The 20,671-nt window shown below is 34.4% G+C and overlaps 2 protein-coding genes across 5 annotated transcripts in view; one reads left to right on the top strand and one right to left on the bottom strand.

Moving 5' to 3' along the window:
• The first annotated feature begins 2,663 nt into the window (after window positions 1–2,663).
• LOC106170910 (uncharacterized) lies at window positions 2,664–6,754 on the top strand. Of its 3 annotated transcripts, none has more exons than XM_087012320.1 (5): window positions 2,664–2,753; window positions 3,295–4,294; window positions 4,569–4,775; window positions 5,424–5,540; window positions 5,718–6,753. In XM_087012320.1, exons 2-5 carry the CDS (start codon window positions 3,298–3,300, stop codon window positions 5,966–5,968), a joined length of 1,572 nt encoding a protein of 523 aa, XP_086868446.1. In that variant the 5' UTR covers window positions 2,664–2,753; window positions 3,295–3,297; the 3' UTR covers window positions 5,969–6,753. The 3 variants fall into 3 exon arrangements, with proteins under 3 accessions (XP_086868446.1, XP_013406403.2, XP_086868437.1); XM_013550949.2 differs by lacking the exon at window positions 2,664–2,753 and adding an exon at window positions 2,892–2,968 and having other exon boundaries at window positions 5,472–5,540; window positions 5,718–6,754; XM_087012311.1 differs by lacking the exon at window positions 2,664–2,753 and adding an exon at window positions 2,892–2,968.
• Window positions 6,755–7,475: 721 nt separating this feature from the next.
• LOC106170919 (A disintegrin and metalloproteinase with thrombospondin motifs 12) overlaps window positions 7,476–20,671 on the bottom strand; it is a 47,873-nt gene continuing 34,677 nt past the window's right edge. For both annotated transcript variants that reach the window (XM_013550976.2, XM_087012302.1), the window contains exons 8-25: window positions 19,292–19,438; window positions 18,893–19,037; window positions 18,099–18,224; window positions 17,677–17,822; window positions 16,122–16,185; window positions 15,490–15,595; window positions 15,128–15,255; window positions 14,773–14,893; window positions 14,307–14,548; window positions 13,776–13,908; window positions 13,452–13,578; window positions 12,805–13,024; window positions 12,495–12,590; window positions 11,731–12,282; window positions 11,180–11,350; window positions 10,906–11,052; window positions 10,489–10,639; window positions 7,476–10,227 (exon numbers count right to left, since the gene is read on the bottom strand). In XM_013550976.2, the coding sequence (XP_013406430.2) occupies window positions 10,085–10,227; window positions 10,489–10,639; window positions 10,906–11,052; window positions 11,180–11,350; window positions 11,731–12,282; window positions 12,495–12,590; window positions 12,805–13,024; window positions 13,452–13,578; window positions 13,776–13,908; window positions 14,307–14,548; window positions 14,773–14,893; window positions 15,128–15,255; window positions 15,490–15,595; window positions 16,122–16,185; window positions 17,677–17,822; window positions 18,099–18,224; window positions 18,893–19,037; window positions 19,292–19,438 (2,965 nt within the window). In that variant the 3' untranslated portion in view covers window positions 7,476–10,084. The remainder of the gene's footprint in view (window positions 10,228–10,488; window positions 10,640–10,905; window positions 11,053–11,179; window positions 11,351–11,730; window positions 12,283–12,494; window positions 12,591–12,804; window positions 13,025–13,451; window positions 13,579–13,775; window positions 13,909–14,306; window positions 14,549–14,772; window positions 14,894–15,127; window positions 15,256–15,489; window positions 15,596–16,121; window positions 16,186–17,676; window positions 17,823–18,098; window positions 18,225–18,892; window positions 19,038–19,291; window positions 19,439–20,671) is intronic.

The following is a 20,671-nucleotide window of genomic DNA, read 5'->3' as shown; positions in this document are numbered from 1 at the left end:
AACTGGCACGGATTGCATCTAATTTAGAAGAGCAAAAATTTTAGGGTGTACACCAGGTTACACATGTATACGGAACGGTGCATCCTGCAAAAATCCCTTACAAAATTAGAAAATAGGCCCTAGCTACATGTACCAGTGATTGAAACTATTAGTTACTTTTAAAGCAACAGTTAATTATTCGTTAACATTCATTATTAAGACCTTTTTATACCATTATACGTTTATTTTAAGATAAAATACAAGTTCGATTCATAGATATTTATTTGTACTCTTGTTAATATCGAAGGTAACGTGTAGAAACCTCAATATACCTACCTAATTTGAGCCGCTAATTCAGCATAGACTCTGAAAATCAATTTAATCTTGGACATAATAATATTATGTCCAAGATTTAATAAAATAAAAATGTGTAAATTACATTTCATAGCGTTTACATGGAATACTAACTGGATTTAAGTATAGATTGCCAACATGTCCCGGCCCATATTTGAAAAATAATAATGTTACACGTGTAGCTAAGTGCTTGACGCTTGTTCTTTAAATGGTTTTGTTGCTCTACCTCCTTCCCAATTGAATCTATAAGGTTAACTAGCCCCAGTGTGACGAAACTGAGGGTCCGTGTAACAGAGAGTCCACCCTCCATTTTATCATACAGGTTAGGATTGTGCAAATTAATGGGGACAGAATTCTCTATCATAGGGCACTCTGTCACGTCACACAGGTCTAGCTGTAAAGCCTAGCTAGCTACCGTTCTCTCTTCTTAAAACGTCTTTTTGCCATAAGCTATTTCTTGCAAAAATTATAATTTTGTATGCTAGCACTTGCTAAGCACCTGGATATCTATAAATCAGATTTAAAAATGATCAAAAAGTATATCCTTATATGACTTCTATTTTTTCGCAATAAGATTTAGATAACTTTTCCTGTTTAAACCATAAAGGTTGAACACCTTTACAATTACATAGATTCACTCTCCTTTTCTCGATATAAACATTAATTAAGAGTGCATGTAGACTACCTCTACACACAGTCGAACATTCTTAACACCCAAACCCAATATAGAGGTGCAATTGATGTCACAAGCATGTTATTAAAATATTTACTGCACAGATTGCTAACTGTGTTTGATTATTTTAGGGTCCCACATGAAGAAGCATGTATAAAAGTTTCACTCTCCTGGAACCATGAATAATTAAAAATAATTCATCGTTTAACCCCAAAAAGGAACATACGTTACTGTCACAAATACAAAACGTCCAACTGTGAAACGTTCTACTCACTTTGGAAATTCAGTCATCACTGGTTTTGTTCATTGATTTATCTCCTACAAGTATAACGTTGCTAAAAATTATTATAATCTTCTGTATAGACCAGTTAATTGTTTTTGAGCGACTTAAGTTTGCTTGTCACAGAATATTAAATAATGGGGAAAATACACCCTACCGACAGTAAAATAAGCATTAAATAAACATGTTTCCCTTCATGATCCAAAGATTATATCAGAAATGTCAAACTATCAACCACAATATATTGTTCAGTCAGCAAAAGAAAACATTGTATCTCTTGCAAACAAGTACTTGAACAAAATGAAACATTTTGACATTTTTTTCTAGGGAACATACGTTACCTAGTATTAGCCATTTGACGCAAAGCCCCTTGAGATACAGTTTAAATATTTATAAAAACGTCCTTACGTCATGTCTAATTTACCATGACTGAACCACTAAAAACATCGGAACGCGGCATAAAAATGAAAATTAAATGGCAAGAACATACGTTACCGTACGTTTTTTGGAACATACGTTACCATATAGGGCTCTTTGCGTAATGTTAAAGATATGGTAAAAATTTAAAATTGAATTTCAGTTGAGACAGTCGTGGATTTTTGTTCTATACACATATATGTTTTGAAATATTGAATACAATTTTGAATTCATTCATTTTTATTTTTTGACACTTCAGCATGTGAAATGCACCTCTATATTGGGTTTGGGTGTTAAACGCGTCACTTGTTTTAAGAAACACTTAGGACGCGTTTTAACATTTTTAATCATGCTTGCTTCAAATTTTATTTCCTTTAGGTCGCAAGTAGGTTACTACGTACAGTAGGTCGGCACGTAAACAAAGTCCTTATTTTTTGTAAAATAATATGTGTACGGAGTAACTATACACGTCTTGTCTTTCTTCGTCCCTAAACTGTGCTACAAAATGTCCCAGATGTAGGCCTATAACTTTTGTATGCCCCGTTTATAATATGTAAGTCTATCAAATATTTTCCAATCTCACAAATGAAACATAAACGATTTAATGAAGATAAACAGAGCAACGTAACTTAACGCAGGGCTTTCACTAGACGTTACTGTTACGTTGCAGAATGACACAATATTCTTCACTGACAATTTGTTGTTAGCAACCGATAGATGAACGTTTTTGCCAGTTTTAGAATTTTTTGTTGTGGCAACAAACATTTTTACAACTTTTAAAAACATTTAAAGGATATGTATAAAACCAAAGATAATATGTGTATTAAAAAAGCGTATCACTGATAGCCAAAACGGTTGATATCTGTACTGTCAACACAAGAAAAACTATAGATATAAAGCGAATAACTTTTTCTCATGCGCATAGCGTCAAGGCAACCAACGGATCAACACGTCGTCAAGAACGTCAGTTGACTGCGAGCTCTCTTAGGCCTTCGTCAGAATATTTCCATATCGCACAATTTTTAAGTTATACGCCTCTGGAACAAATTGGTGAGTTCATTTGAAGTCATCTTAACCCCAATTTGATTAACAGTATTTCCCAAAATAATGCTATTTGGTTTTATTATTATTATTGTCTAATTTTACTAACACAAGCACTTCCCAGAAACAAGCGTCATAAAACAATAACGACATGCCGTTTTTCGGTTCCTTGTTGATGATACGTTGCAGACAGCAGAATTTCATCGCTGTTTTAGTCTTTCATTGTAAGTTCTTTGTTCGGTCCTTTAAATCGTTGATAATGTAGAATCTTCAAGTACTAAGATATAGTAATAAATTTAGGTTTTATTAAAACCTAAGTTTTATTTAAAAGATATTTTTGTAAAATGCAACAGAATGACTACTAGTAATCAACATACATTTCACAGTAATAGTTATGGCTATCAAAAAATTTGATGGAGAAGTATTTAAAGTATGATTAATTCTACCATAATTCACAATAAAAAAAAGAAGTAAACTAGGAAAACACTCAGTGCAGTAAATGCAGAACTCCACTGGAGGATTAAAAATTTCTTTTAATTTTACTTTTTAGGTGATGATAATGACAGGAAGAGCCTTGAAGGCCCCAAGCAAATATTGTTCATGTGGTTGTGGAGGGATGAAGGCCTATCACACCTCTATTTTACCAGCAAAAGCTGAGACTATAAAGAAAACAGCATTGCAAAAATCTGCAAAGAACAGTCAAAAACCACACAAATACCCCAATGCAAGTCAAAAGTCTTCAAATTTCTACGGGCCAAAATCAAGACGAACTGTTGCTTCAGATTCTTTAGAGATAATCAGAGCTGAGTATGATACATGGAAGGACATGAAGTTGGCTGTAGAGTGCCTGTTGATGCTCAAATCTTCCCAGAACTGGGAACAAGTTCCAGCTATGACTCGGAGCATGAGTGTACAGGATACAGTTGAGAATGAAATGGAGGCAGCAGCCAAAGGACTTTTGCTGCTAAAAAGTGCATCACAGATGCAGAAAATTAATCAGTCTCGTGCTTTACCAGCATTTTTTGGTCTTACTAGTTCTCCAGACAAAGCTGGACCAGAACAAAGTGAAGACTTGAACTTGAAGGAAGCTGCTGAAGGATTGACAGTGCTAAGTGGCATCAACAAACCTCATACAGGAGAAAGATGCAAGAAGCCTTGGGCACTGGAAAATCCAAGGCTACCCCAGAGTGGCAGACATTTCTGTCAACCAATTGTATCCAGTATTGTTACTCCTGCCTGTGTTCAGTTTGAGCATGAGTATGATGTAGAGAATGCTTTGGAAGGACTTCTGATGCTCAATCGAGCTAGTGCATATAGTCACATTACTAAGTGCAAGGCGCACCTTGGTTCTGAGGTCCCAGAGCATCCCATGGTTCCTCAGGATTTTGCAAAAGCCAAGCATAAAATTGATGTGGAGAATGTTGTGGAGGCCCTTTTCAGGTTGGCTGGTGCCAGAGGGGGTGTGGCTGTGGACAAAGAAAGTGCTGAGACTGAAAAGATGATGGTGTTGCAGAATAAAAGACAGTCCACTATTGTTCCATCTTTCAATGGTACATAAATTATTTTGTTTCTTTATTTTTAAGTTGGTAAACAAATTGTAGGAATAGTTTAAAAGCTGTTAAAAATACTGATGACCTTATATGTGTTTTTATTGCATTTAAGACTTCTGTCTTTCATAGATTTGAAGTATTCTGTTGCAACTGATCTGAATGTTGAATATTTTGGTACACAATTAATTTTGAAAGGTTTGTAATTTGAACAGTATGGTATACTGTAAATATTCTTCCACTTGAAATAATGTGAATTAAGTTTTTCCTTTTCTAGATTTATCTGATGGACCTTACTCTTCAACGTCTAATCCTGACTCACTGATTTCAACCTCTGATGCAGTATTGAATGCTGGAAAGAGTATCAGACTTGTGATCATGAACAGTGATTGTGATCTTCCAGCCTCTGTTGTTTTGACAAGGCAGCATGTTGTCTCTGGCGAGGCTCTGATGATAGGGGCAGAAGTGGAGGTCCCAGCACCAGGTAAGATTTGACAGTAGTAGATATTATATCGGGTGGCTCAATGATATGTTACTTATTTCAAAGCTCAATAATAACTTTAACAGTTCATAAGCTTTTGAATTGGGATTTTACACAGATTTTTCATACATTACTGGGCCACTCTGAAAATTTTTAGTGTTCAAGTGAAACAGTTTTAATATTATCATCAAATTAAAAGCACGTTGAAAAATGCCATGACAATGAAAATGATACCAGCCAGAAGTCACATAGGGCGACAAGACATTTTTTCACTTAAGAATTTAATTTTAATTTTGTGCCAAAACTAAGAAGACAGAGTCATGAAATTTTCAGCATTTATAAAAAACATCATTTTCCTAAAATATCCCAAAATTTCTTTGCAATATTTTCAAAACTGTTGAAGTTACTGAACTTTGACATTAGTAACATTTATACTTTTGAGCCATCCAAAATATATGGACTTTTTTTTTGTTTTTGGTAAATTCATTAAAATTTATCATTGAACAGAAACGTATAAATTTTACCTTTGGTGTACTATAAAGAGAGGTTATGTTTTTGATTTAAAAATTAATGTACATTTATCAAGGACTGATGGTTGCATTCTGATCTCATTCTTTTTTATACTATGATGAAATGCAAACTTGTTTTCAGCCTTTATGGAAATTCAAGGAAAACCTAGCTGTTCAGGTGTTTTTTCAGCTTGGAAAATTCCTGGTGTTTCCCAGCCTATTGCAACACCACATACCAAACCTCAGCTGTCAGAAATAGGTACATTTATATATCTACATTTAGATTTTTTATTTGCTTGATATGCTTCCTTGTGAGAATTGTTTTATCTGGCCTTTTATTTGTAAGGAAAGGAAAATGTGCATTTTGTTGCTTTTCTTTAATGTGAAAATATTTGTTTGCTATTTTATATCAATTCATTAAAATCATTTATTTCAGAGTACACTGTCATCCCGTCCTGTGATCACAGTTACTGCATTCAAGAGTCAAAGGGAAAAGCCAACTGCAAACAAGCCACTCCAACTGGCAAGAAGTTCAACAAAAGCCAAGGCATCAAAAGAAAGGCAGAGAATCTGGAGCAGAAAATGGAGTTGAAGAAAGCAAAGGGAGAGTCAGTTTGTACCTCTGGTCTGCAGCACACAGTTGGATCCAACTCTGACCAGTTCTGGGGGACCCAAAGAACAAATTGATTTTCAAATCAGAAGCAAAACAGTGTGACTGGAATTATTCTGGAATATATCAGATAATAATTCTGATAGTAAGAGCATAACGTTGTGTAAAAAATTATAGTTACTCTTACTCACCCATTTTACAAAAAAAAAAAAGCTTATGGAAATACTATTAAAAGCAGCTGTGATATGAATGTGCAATATGTCATTTTAAGATAATTATATATAAGATAATGATTATGATCAATATGTCAGATATTTCCTTGAACCTGAAAACTAAAAGTTTTTTTTTTTAATTCTGTGACTGTGCATTTTGGTGACTGTGTAGGAGGAATGTGAACATTTTCTTTCAAATATATTGTGTTAGTATATAGAGCCGAACCATTTAAACAACTTAAAATTACATTTCCCAGTTTATTTTGAAATGGTGAATAAGGTGTCTGAATTTTTAATGAATATTTTATTTAATGATATGACACAATATGTGGCTATCAATATTTTTGAATTCTCGAATTTGGAAATAAGATATACAACCATCAAAATTTTACTGAGTTAGATATTTTTATGCATACTCTAGCATTTTTTAACATAAGAGAGAAATTTTTATAAATGGTTCACATTTTTGTAGTCATATACAGACCAATCTTTTTTCATTCCAATTGTTTGTTGATGCTTTTGTAAAGTACATAAAAAATCAACAGTCTCACATTTTGGTATTTCACAAGGTTTTCAGAATAATTCACAATGCTATAGACCAATTTGTACATTGTTTTCTTAATAAACTATAAGAATAAAGAAACGTTGTGTTAGTGCTTGTATTTATGCAGCAGTTTGTGAGAGAAAAATAGTAATTAACAGCAGCAGTGCAGTAGAGCTTTATTGAATGTGGTTGTTGAGACAAGGGCACACCCAAATGTATTGTAACATAAGTTGCATCGCTTCAATATATAGATATAAAATTTTTGAAAAGTATAAAAAGGGTAGATCCTTTTGGATATGCTTTTAAAATGACATTTGAACCGTGAGGTTTCTGAGTAATGTACAGGCAAAATTAACCCCCTACCTTGAACAGCATTTTGAGTGTGCAACAAAATTTCATAGTGATTCGAATATTTAATCAAGTTATGTCAAAATTTGATAAAACAATATTATAAATAACAAACTTGAATCTCAAAAATCATACTTACTCATTAAAAAGAACTGTAATCTAGTTTTAAAGAATGTTTTCAGTTGATTAAAGATTTAACACTAATTTTAAAATTTGTTGAAGTTAAAATCAGTTTAATTGTTCTAAAAGTCTCTAATAAATGTATCTTAAATTATTTCAATTTCTCTTCTCAGCCAGAGAAATAAATGTGGGGATCTCCCAATTAGTAGTTGATCTCTGGAAATGTAACATCGATGATGTATTAAAAGGAACATTGAAAATTTGCTGAATCAGGGAAAATCATTTTAATTTTTTTAAATGTATAAGCTGCTTATTACACCAAAAGGGACTGTGGTAAGGGGAAGTGAAAAGCACCTTACGTACTGTTGTACAAAAGTAATTTAATAATTCTCAATAACAATACAAGTTTTACATAACATAATATAGCTTCTGAACATTCAGAAATAAATCTATTGTTTAATCAGATTCTAAGTTTTGATATGGTAATGTAAAATGCCCATTAAATGTAATATTCCTTTAAAAATCAAAGCTAAAATAGCATTTTGGCAGTTAAATGTTTGAACAGAAAATTGTTGAACATTTTCTATATAAGCTTAATGGGCATATCATTAACTACACAGAATCCTAAAAGTTCTGTTATATAACAGATGTTATATACAAAGTTTGTACATTTGGCATAACTGAAGATATGCAGTAACAAAACTAGACTTCTGCTAACACATCTACTGAGTTGAACTTCACTTGCCAAACAATCTTATTCTGTGAAGTCTAACACATAACTGAATTCTACAATTTAACTAAAATTCCAAGCCTTAATGTTAATATGCTTTCAGCAGCAGAATGAGTTGCAGTAATAATCTTTGGCATTGTGCACTAAAATATCAGGGATTTTCCATTAAAATTCTGAAGGGAAGAGTATACATTAACTCAATGCTCACAAAAAAGTCTGAAGGCTGCTGTACCCAATTTGTGGGCATTGATGGCTAAAATTGTTTTTCACTGATCAATGTATGGCTCAGAATGATATATCCACCTTCAGTTTAAAATAAAAAAAGGCCCTTAATTACACATTTGGAAGAAGGCACATAGGAACCTCTTTACACATGTGATTGTCTGTGTAGCAGACCATACATTTAAATCTAGCATACCCCCTGCCTGCCTGAAGCCTGCTTGTGAGCTGGAGCACTGCTATGTAAATATGAAGCCCAGCTGCTGTCTTCTCCTACTCTTTATAAAATGTCACAAGCTTTGATATTATTTCAATTTCAAGAGATTAGCACATATCATATGTGTTGACCACCAGAAAATGACTAAAAAGTGAATCAGTGACATGGCATATCCTCTTAACAGAAAGTTAGTAGAGAATTGAATTTTGCTTTCAGCTCAAAGCAGTTTTGTGTAACTGTCATAATACTCTTCCTATCACAGATGTTTACAGTCTACTCCAACAGACTCTTTTTACTCAACACTTTGGGAAAACCAAACTATCTCAAACTTCTCAGTTTTTTTGCATTTTCTTAACAAACAAATAAATAATTATAATTCAGCACAAATGTGTCTTTTGTGAAACAATACATCACTAACATAATTTTGCATTTTTAATTGCAATTGATGTCATTTTCACAAACTCAGGCAAAAATGATAATTTTTGATATGCAGACTGGCCTCCAAGCATTAGCTTATTTTAGATACTTGGTACATGAATAAAACTACCACTATATTGACTTAAATTCAAGTTGCAAGCTTTCTGCATTTTTTTCTTTTTATTTTTTGTGAAAATATATTGCCAGCTATGAGGATAATATCCAGACAGCTTCCATAGTGTAAGCATGGCATCTAGACCAATCTCTTTCGCTCATTGTAATTGTAATTCAATTGACAATTCCTATAAATGTAATTCTAAAGTATAGCATTACCTTGTTTATAAAATGCGGGCCAATTGTCTTGGCAGTGCTGTTTAATATGGCACACAAAATCCACAAAGAAGGACATGATTTGACAATTATAAATTCAGGATTTTAATAGAAAAATGGCTAAATGAAAAAACAAAACATTTTGATGTTGATGAGAGAATATATCAGGTTTCACATGATCAAGAAATACTTCACTACTTAACAAGTTACACTTTTTTACTCATATTCCTTCATAAAAAATTCTTATTAAAATTTACCAAATTCTGATCTGAGCAGATGGATAATCCTTATCCTTGCTGAAATCTGGTGCACAACAGCTAAAAACATGAACCTGTCAACCAGTCTCATTTCAATTGTCTTTCAACACATTTAATACATGATAAAAGATTGATTGAATACTGAACATTGATCCATGGAATAATTCTTTTTATCTTTATACTGCAAATGAAAAATATCTGTCAAAAAAAAAACAAGTTATCTGAACAATACTTTTCTTGGTGTCCTTATGCAACTGATATCAGAAATTAAATTGAGATGCTTACATGGTAAGTTGCGTAATTAGCACAAATATCAGTCATTTTTTGTCAATCAAAATGGATAAATCATACATATTTGACCTCAACATATTATGGCTCAGCCTTTTCCCATCCACCATTGCTGCTCTTTCAGAATGTTTATCTTGTCTACAGCTATTTCAGCAAACAAGCTGCCAAACTTCTATTAATATCACAGCATTGAAATATTTCAACAGCACAACACGTATGGATCTATGTACCCCATTCCCTGGGCTCTTGCAGCTATTGAACTCTGCCACTTTTTGCACTTGTGGAAGAGCTAATAGCAGGCCTAGATGCCAGGTGTCCAGCCACCTCTCTGACAGTGCCCACTGATGTCCTATCATGCAAGCAGTTTTGGCCAGCTGATCCCATGACAGACTACTTGATACAGTATGATGACAATGGAGAAGATGATAATGATGATGAGTTTGTTTTATAAGTCATCTCAACAAGAACATGAGAAAATACTCAATGGCAAAAGTCTCTCCTGTTTGTGACATCATGTGTCATCCGTTTTGTCATCCTTACAAGTCACACAGCAGTGTCTGGCAACAAAGCGCTGATCACACAAACCTTTGCCCTTCAGAACTTCACATGTTGTTGACCTCATCTTGTCTATTCTGCAGTCCCCTTCTTCAAAGGCTACAAAAAATACAGAATTGTTGAAGCAAAATGCAATTTCATGACTTTCATGGAAGTGCTAAAACCAATTTCAATCAATTTTAATGAAATCACTGAATGAGGACATGGAGGAAACAGGGGTTTCCAGACTTGGCCGGTCACACTGACTACATTACTGGCATCTGGGAGTAGCACTTAGACTCAACTTACTGCCACCAAGGCTGAGTGACTAGGGATAAAATAAAAGTCATTACAAACTTACATTACTTATTAAATACTTACCTGCATTTTCATCACTGCAACCATCGGTATTGCACTGTTGCTTATCTACAGGTTTTATGCTGGAGTCACACCCATCTACTGGCTCATCTGATGATGTGTTTATACACTTTACATGCCGAATCTGCTCTCCTGTGCCACAGGACTTTGAACACTGAAAACACACCAAGTAACCAGTAGTGCATTTACACACAATGGATTACTCAAATCTTACTCTGTCAAATAAGAAATTACCCCCCACAGCAATGAAAATAATATCACAATTATCTAGTCACCAAAAAAAAAAAAAAAAAAAAAAAAAAAATATATATATATATATATATATATATATATATATATATATATATATTTTCCATAATAATCTACCTGTTTAAAAGTAGTTTTAATCATAGAGTTTCCTTCACAAAAGTGACAACTTACAGAGCTCCATGGTCCTGTCACCCACAGCAGACAGGACTTTTGATTACAGTGCTGATGTATTGCTGGCTTAATAGAGTGGTCACACCTATGTTTCTCTGGACACCGCACACTTCTTGCTTGGACTCCAGGTCCACAGCTTACAGAGCACTAAAATCCAAAAGAAAAATAAGATATCGAAGCATTGCATAAATTCAAGAGACTATTTGTTAGGGGTGGTTATTCTTAGAGAAGATACAGTAAAGATACAGCTGTCGGCATTCTATTTTGTACCCACCTCTCCCCAGTCAGAGACCTCCCACTCTAGACAGGGTTCATCATTACAGGCCTCCACTTCTGATGGCTTGTCTCCATCATGGCACATAGTGTCCCACGAAACTGTTTTAGTCACTTGGTTCACACATTTCATGGGGCGTGTCCTGACACCACCACCACATTCTTTACTACACTGTAAAGAAAACACATATATAGATCTTTGAAATACATTGGTTGTAAAGATATTTTGATGAGCCTGTAAAGAGCTTTTCATCATGATTCATAAAGCCTGAATCTATAAAATTATCATACAGTTCATTACCATAAACTTGTCAAAACAATAAGATTTACAGCACATAAATTAAACCATTTCCTTGAATAATAAATCGATAAAAGATGTTCATTGAAGTGATAGTGCTTACTGCAGATACTACAACATATTTCAAAATTCTTATCTCACTATTTCTATGTACCAGATCTCACATCTTGGTTGATTGGTCAATATTTTATATATTTCCAATAACAAAAAGACAAAATTAGCTCATCTGAATAAGTCCTTTGGGAGAAACTTACAGCTGACCATTCCAATGGCCTCCACTTGTATAACTGCATCTGTGTTGCCGTTACTAAAACTTCATTTCTTCCATCTTCACTTCCAAGACTGATTTCTTCATCTTCTTTATCTCCTGCATTGTTTCTAATATTTTTTGAACTATGTGTTCTATTTCTGTGACCATGATGATGTCTATGTCTTTGATTTATTGGGTGCTGTTTTTCTGTAAGTTCCTGGTTACTGGGAGTATCTACAGCTCCATCATCCAGATCAGCTTTGCTATTTGAAGAAAATGGAGACAGCACTTTGTAATCTTTGTCAGATGGATTGATGCCACTTTGTTGCTTATTGTTCAAATCATCAGTCTTTGCAGTTGTTGAAAATGAAGCTACTGTTGTTGGTGATGAAGTAACAATGGTCTGGTCTGTGTTGCTGTCATTGTTGCGACTTTGGACAGAATCCACCAGATTTGTCTTAAGACTGGAGTTGTCTTTTTGTGAAGAATCTCCAATGTTTTCCAGTTCTGGCACTACATTGCTGATGTCAGTGGGGCAAGGTATATTGCTGCACACCTGGAACAAAATGAGTTAATCTAAAATAAAGGATTTCATTTCAAATGTCAAGAGCACTTCTTTATGTTTGATACAGTCAATTGAGATGTGTTCATAAGGAGTCATACACACTGTAAATAAAGGAGAAATGTTTCCAAATTAATCAATCAATATATATATATATATATATATCACTTCAAATCAATATTATTTGAGGCTACCCGTTGCATTACCTGTTGTGTCTTTGGTCTTGGGAGATGATTACACTTGTGACCACTCATACATTCTACTTGGCGGAACTGGATGCCTAGGCCACATTTTCTGGTACACTGATTGGTAAAAAAAGAACAAAAAATCAACATTCCCTCCTTTCTTTCAAAATCAAAGAAAGTGAAAAATTTAAGTAAAAACCAAACTGACTTAAATATGTTCAATCTCATCTAACAACTGTTAATGTATTTTCACCTTAGTTTCATGTATTGATAACATTTGATATTACATGAACATATTTTAAAGTACAGCTTGCCAATTTATCTGACCTACCGCTGACCAAGGTCCAACCTGCCATTCCACCTTTACTGGACATGAATCTTTGTGATGACAGGGCCCAGTTTCCTCTGGTTTCACCTGGTCCTCACAGTCCTGATCCTCCAGAGCTATCTGCTGGTCCTGGCCCAGACTACGCACACAGATCACTGTACGACGATGCATGCCATTGTCACCGCATGTGACAGAACAGTGTCCCCAGGGTCCTGCCCACCATCTGATGATGACAATTTTGAGTTGATAAGAAAACAATTTTTTTATGCCATCAAATAAACTTAATGCTAAATGCCCATACACAGTTAAGTGCTAAAATATTCTTTTTGTGACAACATGTTTTCTATATTTGAACTACCAGGATCCCTGGTACACTCCCCTCCCTAGTTATGCGATTAAACAGAATTTAAATCATATTGATTATTTCACCAAAAAATGCCTAACTGACATGACCAGACAAACAGATCGTGTTGAGATCACTACAAGGAACCTTTGCATCTTGAAATTTTTGTCATTTGTCATTTGTCACCCGTTTCAGACCTGTTTTAAACAGCCATTTAAGCTCACAAAGGCAGCTACTGTGTCCCACGTCCTTACCTTAGACTCTAAAAAATATCATTATCATATATTACCATTATTTCAATAATTACCTTGCTGGACACAAGTGTTCATTACAGCTTTTCTGTTTGTCTTCAGGTCTGGATGTCATATTACAGTACTCATCATCCACCACACCTGCCTCCACCTCTGTACACACAACAACACGCCGCTGGAATCCTAAAAAGCAGCAATTGAATAAAATATAATGGTATACATTTTAAGGGAAAGGAAAGCAACTTACTGGTGCAATGTATGTCCTAAAATGCCCCATTCATACTTACAGCTGTTTTAGATAAATTGGGGTATTTCCTCCATTACATAATTTAATTACAAATAGTGTTGGAACTGTTTTTGAACATATACTCATAAGTTACCTCCACCACAGGAAGCAGTGCAGTGTGTCCAATCAGTGAACTCCCATAGGAACACTGGCTCCCTCTCTGTGGCATTTTCATTGGGTACTGTGTACTCAAACACAACGCCTGGGTTGATAGACTGGAACAAAAGCTAAAAGAACAAAAGTAGAGGTATGATAAAACAAGCTGCAGTATGTTTTTATTTCAATGAAGATGTTACAACACAGAAAATGCTTTTAACTTACATAAATTATATACTAGCTTTTTATCAATTAATAAAAACATTTTTAGATATTCTATTCAGGTCTGTGTAGTAAGCAGAGCACTGTGACATCAACTGCTTGAAATATGTAACAAATGTTGATGAAACAGAAGAAAACTAGCTATTGTTTTTTTTTTTTTTTTTTGAAGCACTGCAACTTACCTGATAAGTCAGCATTTTGACTTACATAAAAAGGAGGGAAAGCTTGACAGTAACATAACAACATCAGTGAATAACAGGAACAGCACAATTTAATTGTCTTGATATCACAACTCAAATTTACCTACCATAATATGCAATGGTTCTTTGATAGGTCCAGCAGCACTGAAGCTCTCCTTGTTGCCAACTCTGTCATACCTCAGTGTGGTGCCTGCCACCTTGTAGTCCCCACTCCACTGAATATACCAGTGGCCATTGAGAAGATAGTCCCCTTTCTTGTCCTTTATAGCAAGATAGTTATTGGCCTCGGCCACCTCCTCAACTCGAATGTTCCTGGCTCCTTCTGGGATAACCGTGGCTTCCACATAGCCTGATAAATAGACAATGTAGTTGGTATATAAACAAGCAAAAATATCTAGAATATAAACAGATGATAAAATTACACAGATATTGTCTCACATCTAAAAAATTTTGACAAGACCTCTTTATGGACAATAGGGTAAAATTTGCACATGAAAGTTAACATTTTTAGTCTTCATTAAAGCTTCATGAAAACGGGGCCCACAGCTGCAGATAATGGAAGCGAGTGCTTACCTAAACCTTGTACATCTTTAAATTCTTTTTTGACTGTGGTACATGCCCTTCCATCACCATGACACACCCCACAGCGGTCTTCTTTAGCTTCAGAGTCTATTACCCAGTCACAACCAATATGCTAGAAATAAATGGTTACCACACAATTTCCTATTAAAAAGTGCTTCAGAAGCAACGATAAAATGAAACAAAAGTCAAATTTTCAACTAGCTCAATTTCAATAATACTAACATAACATACATGTTTTAGGTCAACTTGGGCATGTATATCTTTTTACAACCAATTTCAGTCTGTTAACTGATATACACTGGAAACAGGCCTGTCTATTTTTCCTGGAAAATCCTTGCACACTTACCCTACATCTTCCACTAATGCACATGTTTCTAGTCCCAAGCTTGCATGGAGTCCCATCTTTTACAATGTCCCTCAACATCACAGAGAAGAACTTGTTAACTGGTTTACAATGGAGCTGGCACGGGTTCACTAGTTTAAATGAATTGAATTTTCATACAGGTTTAAATTAATAAAAAAAGTATTACAGCCATAAAACTGGTATATTACCTTAAATCATATACAAAATATTTGGCAAATTACCAAAAATATCATCTTTAATTTGTGATGGTGTTTTAAAGCAAATGAAAGATAAAAGTATTCAAAACATAATTGTAATCATCTTAAACTATATATTATCAATGTCAAAAAGAGAAAAAACCTTACATGGTGAAGGAACTGGCTCCCATTCATATAAACCATTTTTGTAAGGAATGTAGTTGAACTCTGCACATTGACTTTCTAAGAAATCTGGTTCTCCTTCTGGGCACGACTGAAAAAAGGTCAGTCAGTTATATTTATATACTAAAAATAAATATGGATTGGTTTATAGCTATGTAAACCTTAAAATGCATTCTAATAAAATGATCAAACAACAGGTCAATTTCAAACTATATTTCAAAATTTGTTAAAAATATCAACTAAAAAATTCAAATCAAGAAGGCATTTTTCTTGCTGTATCTGCACCAAATGACACAACCATATATCACAAAGGGCTATTCACATATTTCTTTCTTCAGAATGATTGAAGCATTAAAATCAAGGACAAAAAACAAAGACTGTTTATACATTACTATGATAGATAGTGTACCAAGTAAGGTAATGGGGCTAACTTGACTTCAACCCTGACTGAGAGAGGCTGGTTAAGTTCAAATATGAAATGCACTATAACCTCTTATAATGAATTCGAAGTGCACTGAAACCAAATATTTTTGAGAGAGAGAGAGAGAGAGAGAGAGAGAGAGAGAGAGAGAGAGAGAGAGAGAGAGAGAGAAAGAGAGAGAGAGAGAATTACTCACTTTAGTATTGCATATTCTGTATCTTTTCCTCTCACCAAGGCAATATTTTCCTCCATTGGACGGACTAATAATAAAATTATATCTTTTATTTATTTACAAGGAAAAGTTTGTCCTTAACATTGAAATAAATGTATAAATTTTAAGAAAAATATTGTGCCATTTTCAAATTTCTTGCTTTTATTATTAATTTATAAGATATTTCATATATTTTTAAATCTTAAAGAATCATATTGTTTTACATAAAAATATCCCTGAACTTCTGTTCTTAGGCTGAACTGTACATTCTTTTAAAAGTACTAGCAGATGCATGAAGATATGTGAGCATTCTGAAATTCAATATCAAGTAAAAAACAATTTTAACCTTGATTTTAGGTTGTTTAGTCGCCTGATGCAAGACAAAGTCCTTGTTGCAAAGTTTCAGGTCAGACTGATGGGACAGATAAAGACTTTTTGATACAGCTGTGCCAAAGCCCCTAGTGAAAGATTAGAGTGAGCTGTCGTAAACAGGCGTGCAGCTGTTGGCAATATGATTATCTTCCACCCTTTTTAGAAAAACTGATATTTGACTGATTTCCAATGCATTTTTTCACAAAGTCATTACAAACATGATTTACTGTCTCTGACAATGCTTCTCTAAACACTCTGGATGTGGTCGTAACAAACATGTTTGTCAATGTTTCTACCATCTTAAGCAGCAGCCAAAAGACTAAGTATGTGTCACATTGGTTGTGACAAATAACCATATGTGACACACCAACCATACCAGACTAGCTGGCAACCATGACCAAGTAAGACATTCACATCAGCACTCCCTCCTCCAGTCTGCAACAAGCCAGTCGGAAAACAAAAGAAACAGCTCCATTTTCCCCTCAATAACAATTACATTCAGGTTCACCTAAAATGCTTTCCAAAATATGTTGTTTTCCCTCCTAAGGTGATGAAAGAGATCTTAACAGAAAAAAAGCTATGGATCTTAAAAATCCATCTGATCACATTTGTGGTGAAATTACTGTTTTTAACTGCTTCACTTAAAGCAACAGATTGTTGGCTTGCTTAAGTAATTTGTTGATAAGTTGTTTATCACCTTGCTTATTTATCCATGAGTGATTATTTACAGTATCATTGAATATTTACAAGCACTCAATTTTGGATTTGCAATCAGATACTATTTAAAAGGACCAAATGCTTAGGTCATTTTCAAATATTGGCTAAATCTTATCAAACAAGGCTGAAATACTTCACAAGGGAAGCATTCATTTGGAAACTGAGAATTTAGAAATAAGTTTGCAAAATAAAGGTAATTTACAAACCTAGGAGTGTTTATGATAAATTCTCCGATATGAAAATTCTGCAAAACAGATGTACCTATATTGTTTCTTAAACTGATTTTGAAAGACACAGCCTGGATTATTTCAAATGATGGTTAAATATTTTAGTCATGTTATGGTTTGTTTTACAGTCAGTGTTTTTAACATATTAATTATTATGTAAGGCGCAATGCTCCATATAAGAAGTATATTGTCATTATCACTGCTTCCCTGTAAGCTACACTTACGGTGGGTTATCACAGTGTCTTTCAGAATACTTGACTCCTGCTCCACAGCTCCTACTACACCCAGTCCAGCCAGACCACATGCCCCAGTTGCCATCTATAGCCTCTGGCCGCTCTCCCATCACTGTACACTCTCCATTGAAACACCACTAAAACAAAGTACAGAAGACAATAAATATATCAATTCACAAGCAAGACATAGCTCCTGATTTTTTTCCATTCTTTAAATTTAAGATTATAAAGTAAAAAAGATTATTAATTAACTTGAACATTACAAGCCACTGAGTCACAGCTCTACAATTTGTGTCTTACAATGGCTTGCACCAAACTGTTATAAATTTTCTTAGGATAGGATAAAAACTGTAATCATATAATTAATTTTCATTAAACTGTCACTACAGCTACTGTAATCATTATGGACGCACCATTTCAGAATCGGATTCTGCCAGGTACCCTGTAATGTTCTCCTTACACCGCGTTCCTTCTGCTGCTGTCTCAAGACGTGTCAAGCAACGATTGTCAATACGACACCACAATATGGAACAAACATTCTAAAAAAAAAAAAAAAATCAAGGGTAAAATTTAACACTGGGAAATGAGTAGCGAATTTCAAACTACCTAGCTAATTTTTGGCTAATATGGGAAATTTCAAGAAAATGATCAGGTTAATAAGACTTTCATATATGATCCATGGACTAACTGGTCCATGGATCATATATGGCCTATCCCACTTAAAAGCCATGCTGCATAATCCCTTGGTGGTCTCCCTGCCTACCACATGCCAGGTGTGTAGGGACCTAGTAATGAAACGCATTGAATCTCAGCTGTGAATTGCTAAGGTCCTGTAGGGATGTAGGGATGTAGGGAGATCATTAGGTGATTCTGGGCATTGCTTTTAAGTGGGGTACACTATATTTGATCCGCGGACCGGTAATTCACGAATTGTCTGTTGTGAATGCAACTTTAGTTTTTATTCAACCAGTCACTTTGAACTGGATGAAGAGTATGCTTTCACATATATACTAAAACCAATTTATATACTCTGTTCTTTGAAAAAAAAAAAGAAATGTGATTAAAACTTCAAATTCATTTAAAACAAACTCTGCAGTTGTAGGAGGCTACTCCAGAGATTCTCACGTAAAACATGGCCTAAGAATTCTTTACATATCACTGAATTTGTTATACATAAATGCTGCAAAGGCAAAGTGCACAAGATTACCTCAATGCCCTTACAGTGTGAAGCCTCTGGCCCATATTGCAGACGACACTGGTGATCAGCATCGTACATGACACCTGGTGGCAAGTTTGTTTGTGCAAATTTGTGATCTGCAGGCTCATCCTCCAAACAGTAACCCCAGTTACGACTGAAATTTAATAGTTGATTACATACCTATTTAGTAAAACTTTAAATTTTTCATTGCATAAACTCTTGTAAAAATTTCAATGATATAATGCCACATGGCTTTCAAAATTAGATACAAAACCCACTGCCCTCATCTTTTAAAAAATCTTTAATTGGAGAGCACACAGAACTTTGTCTTGTCTGACAATCTTCCACACAGTACTAAGTTTCAGTGTCTTCAAATAAAAGTACATTACACCTGTTGATTTAACTCACTCTAGAAATCTTGTGATAGAAGTCCTACTACAATTAGACCATATCAAGGGCTTGTTGTCTGCTGTAAGCTGAGGTGCCATTACATGTTGATGTGCTCCAGGTACTGCCTCACAACCATTCTTCTCAGTGTCATGCTTCATGCCAAAACTGGAAAAATATCAATATCATTGCCAATGGATATACACTGTTCTTTTCTTTCTTATTTTTCTTTCATTTTTTAAATAAAAAAGAAAATAATATCCAGCCAAATTTGAATACTTGTTTATTTTGAGAATCTGCAATTTTCAAAATCAGTTTGGTGAAAAATGCACAATTATGACATGGCAACACATGAAATAATGCCAAAACAAATGTCAGTGATGCTGTACAAGAGTGAGCTAAATGGAGCCCAGGTATAATATTGTTTCTGCAAAAATATTGACGGAGCTGGGCTCAATCTTACATGAATTTTACTTAAACTACAAGGGCAAGTGTCTTGCATTTTTATAATTCCAGCTTTCAGCATTTGAGACTGCAAGTATTCATTTCATTATTACTGCATTGTGTTCAATATTGAAACAAATTTTTTAATATTTAACAGATTTCTACCAGCTGAAGTAATTTCATTTTGGCAAGATGGCAAATTCTAAATAGAAAGAAGAGCCAAAAAAGGCATGGGTAAAAACGTTTTTAAATTGTTGAAACATTTTGACTACTTTTTCTTAACCAACACCATGTCCAAAATTTATGACTTAATGCTTTTAACATGGAATATATATGGATTTCGCCCTACAATGTCTTTTTCCTATAAATGGAGAAAAGCACGTGTAACTAAATAAAAGCTTATCGTTGTAATCTACTTACAATTTAAATGTGCATTTGAATCAAATCAATACGGCAGGGGGCTTCTGGCCCAAATGTATATTTTTGTAAGGAATTCCACCACTTCCAGAGGAAGGAAGCAATTTTGCATAATTTTTCCAAAATACCGCTTGAAAATGATGCTCCGTACTGTGCTAATGGGAAAGAAGGACATTTTTAGCTATTCCACCATGGCAATATAAACCTCTTAAAGAACTGATAAAAAAGCAGCACTATTATAAACAGAAGAGAACATGCATGAAAAGCATTTATTGACAAAATTACAATTTCTCCAGAAATTGTAGTCGTTTTTAAGAACAGAAAAACTAAAAGCATAACACCAAAGACCAAAACAGACACCTACAAACTTCAAAAGATGAAAAAGAAAGAAACAATAAAAATGCCAGTTATACTTCTGGTAACCATTTAACAAACCAATTAGGGGCAGGGGGAAGCCTGTCACATTCCAAACTAAAGGCACAGAGTACCCACACTTGGCTTTCGCAAAATTGTGCAAAGACAAAGTGGTTCTCCCCCACC

This window comes from Lingula anatina, chromosome 1 (genome assembly GCF_051362555.1).
Source record: "Lingula anatina isolate TDL-2025a chromosome 1, LinAna3.0, whole genome shotgun sequence".
In the NCBI taxonomy this organism is placed as follows: domain Eukaryota; kingdom Metazoa; phylum Brachiopoda; class Lingulata; order Lingulida; family Lingulidae; genus Lingula; species Lingula anatina.
Note: the sequence above shows the minus strand (reverse complement) of the source record. Positions and strands in the feature narration are given on the sequence as shown.

Excerpts from the sequence above, each read along its gene's own strand:
- LOC106170910 (XM_087012320.1), top strand. The coding sequence starts at position 3,298 with ATGATAATGACAGGAAGAGCCTTGAAGGCCCCAAGCAAATATTGTTCA. Across the intron at positions 4,776-5,423 it reads AGTGGAGGTCCCAGCACCAG|CCTTTATGGAAATTCAAGGA; the intron begins GTAAGATTTGAC and ends ACTTGTTTTCAG. Across the intron at positions 5,541-5,717 it reads ACCTCAGCTGTCAGAAATAG|AGTACACTGTCATCCCGTCC; the intron begins GTACATTTATAT and ends CATTTATTTCAG.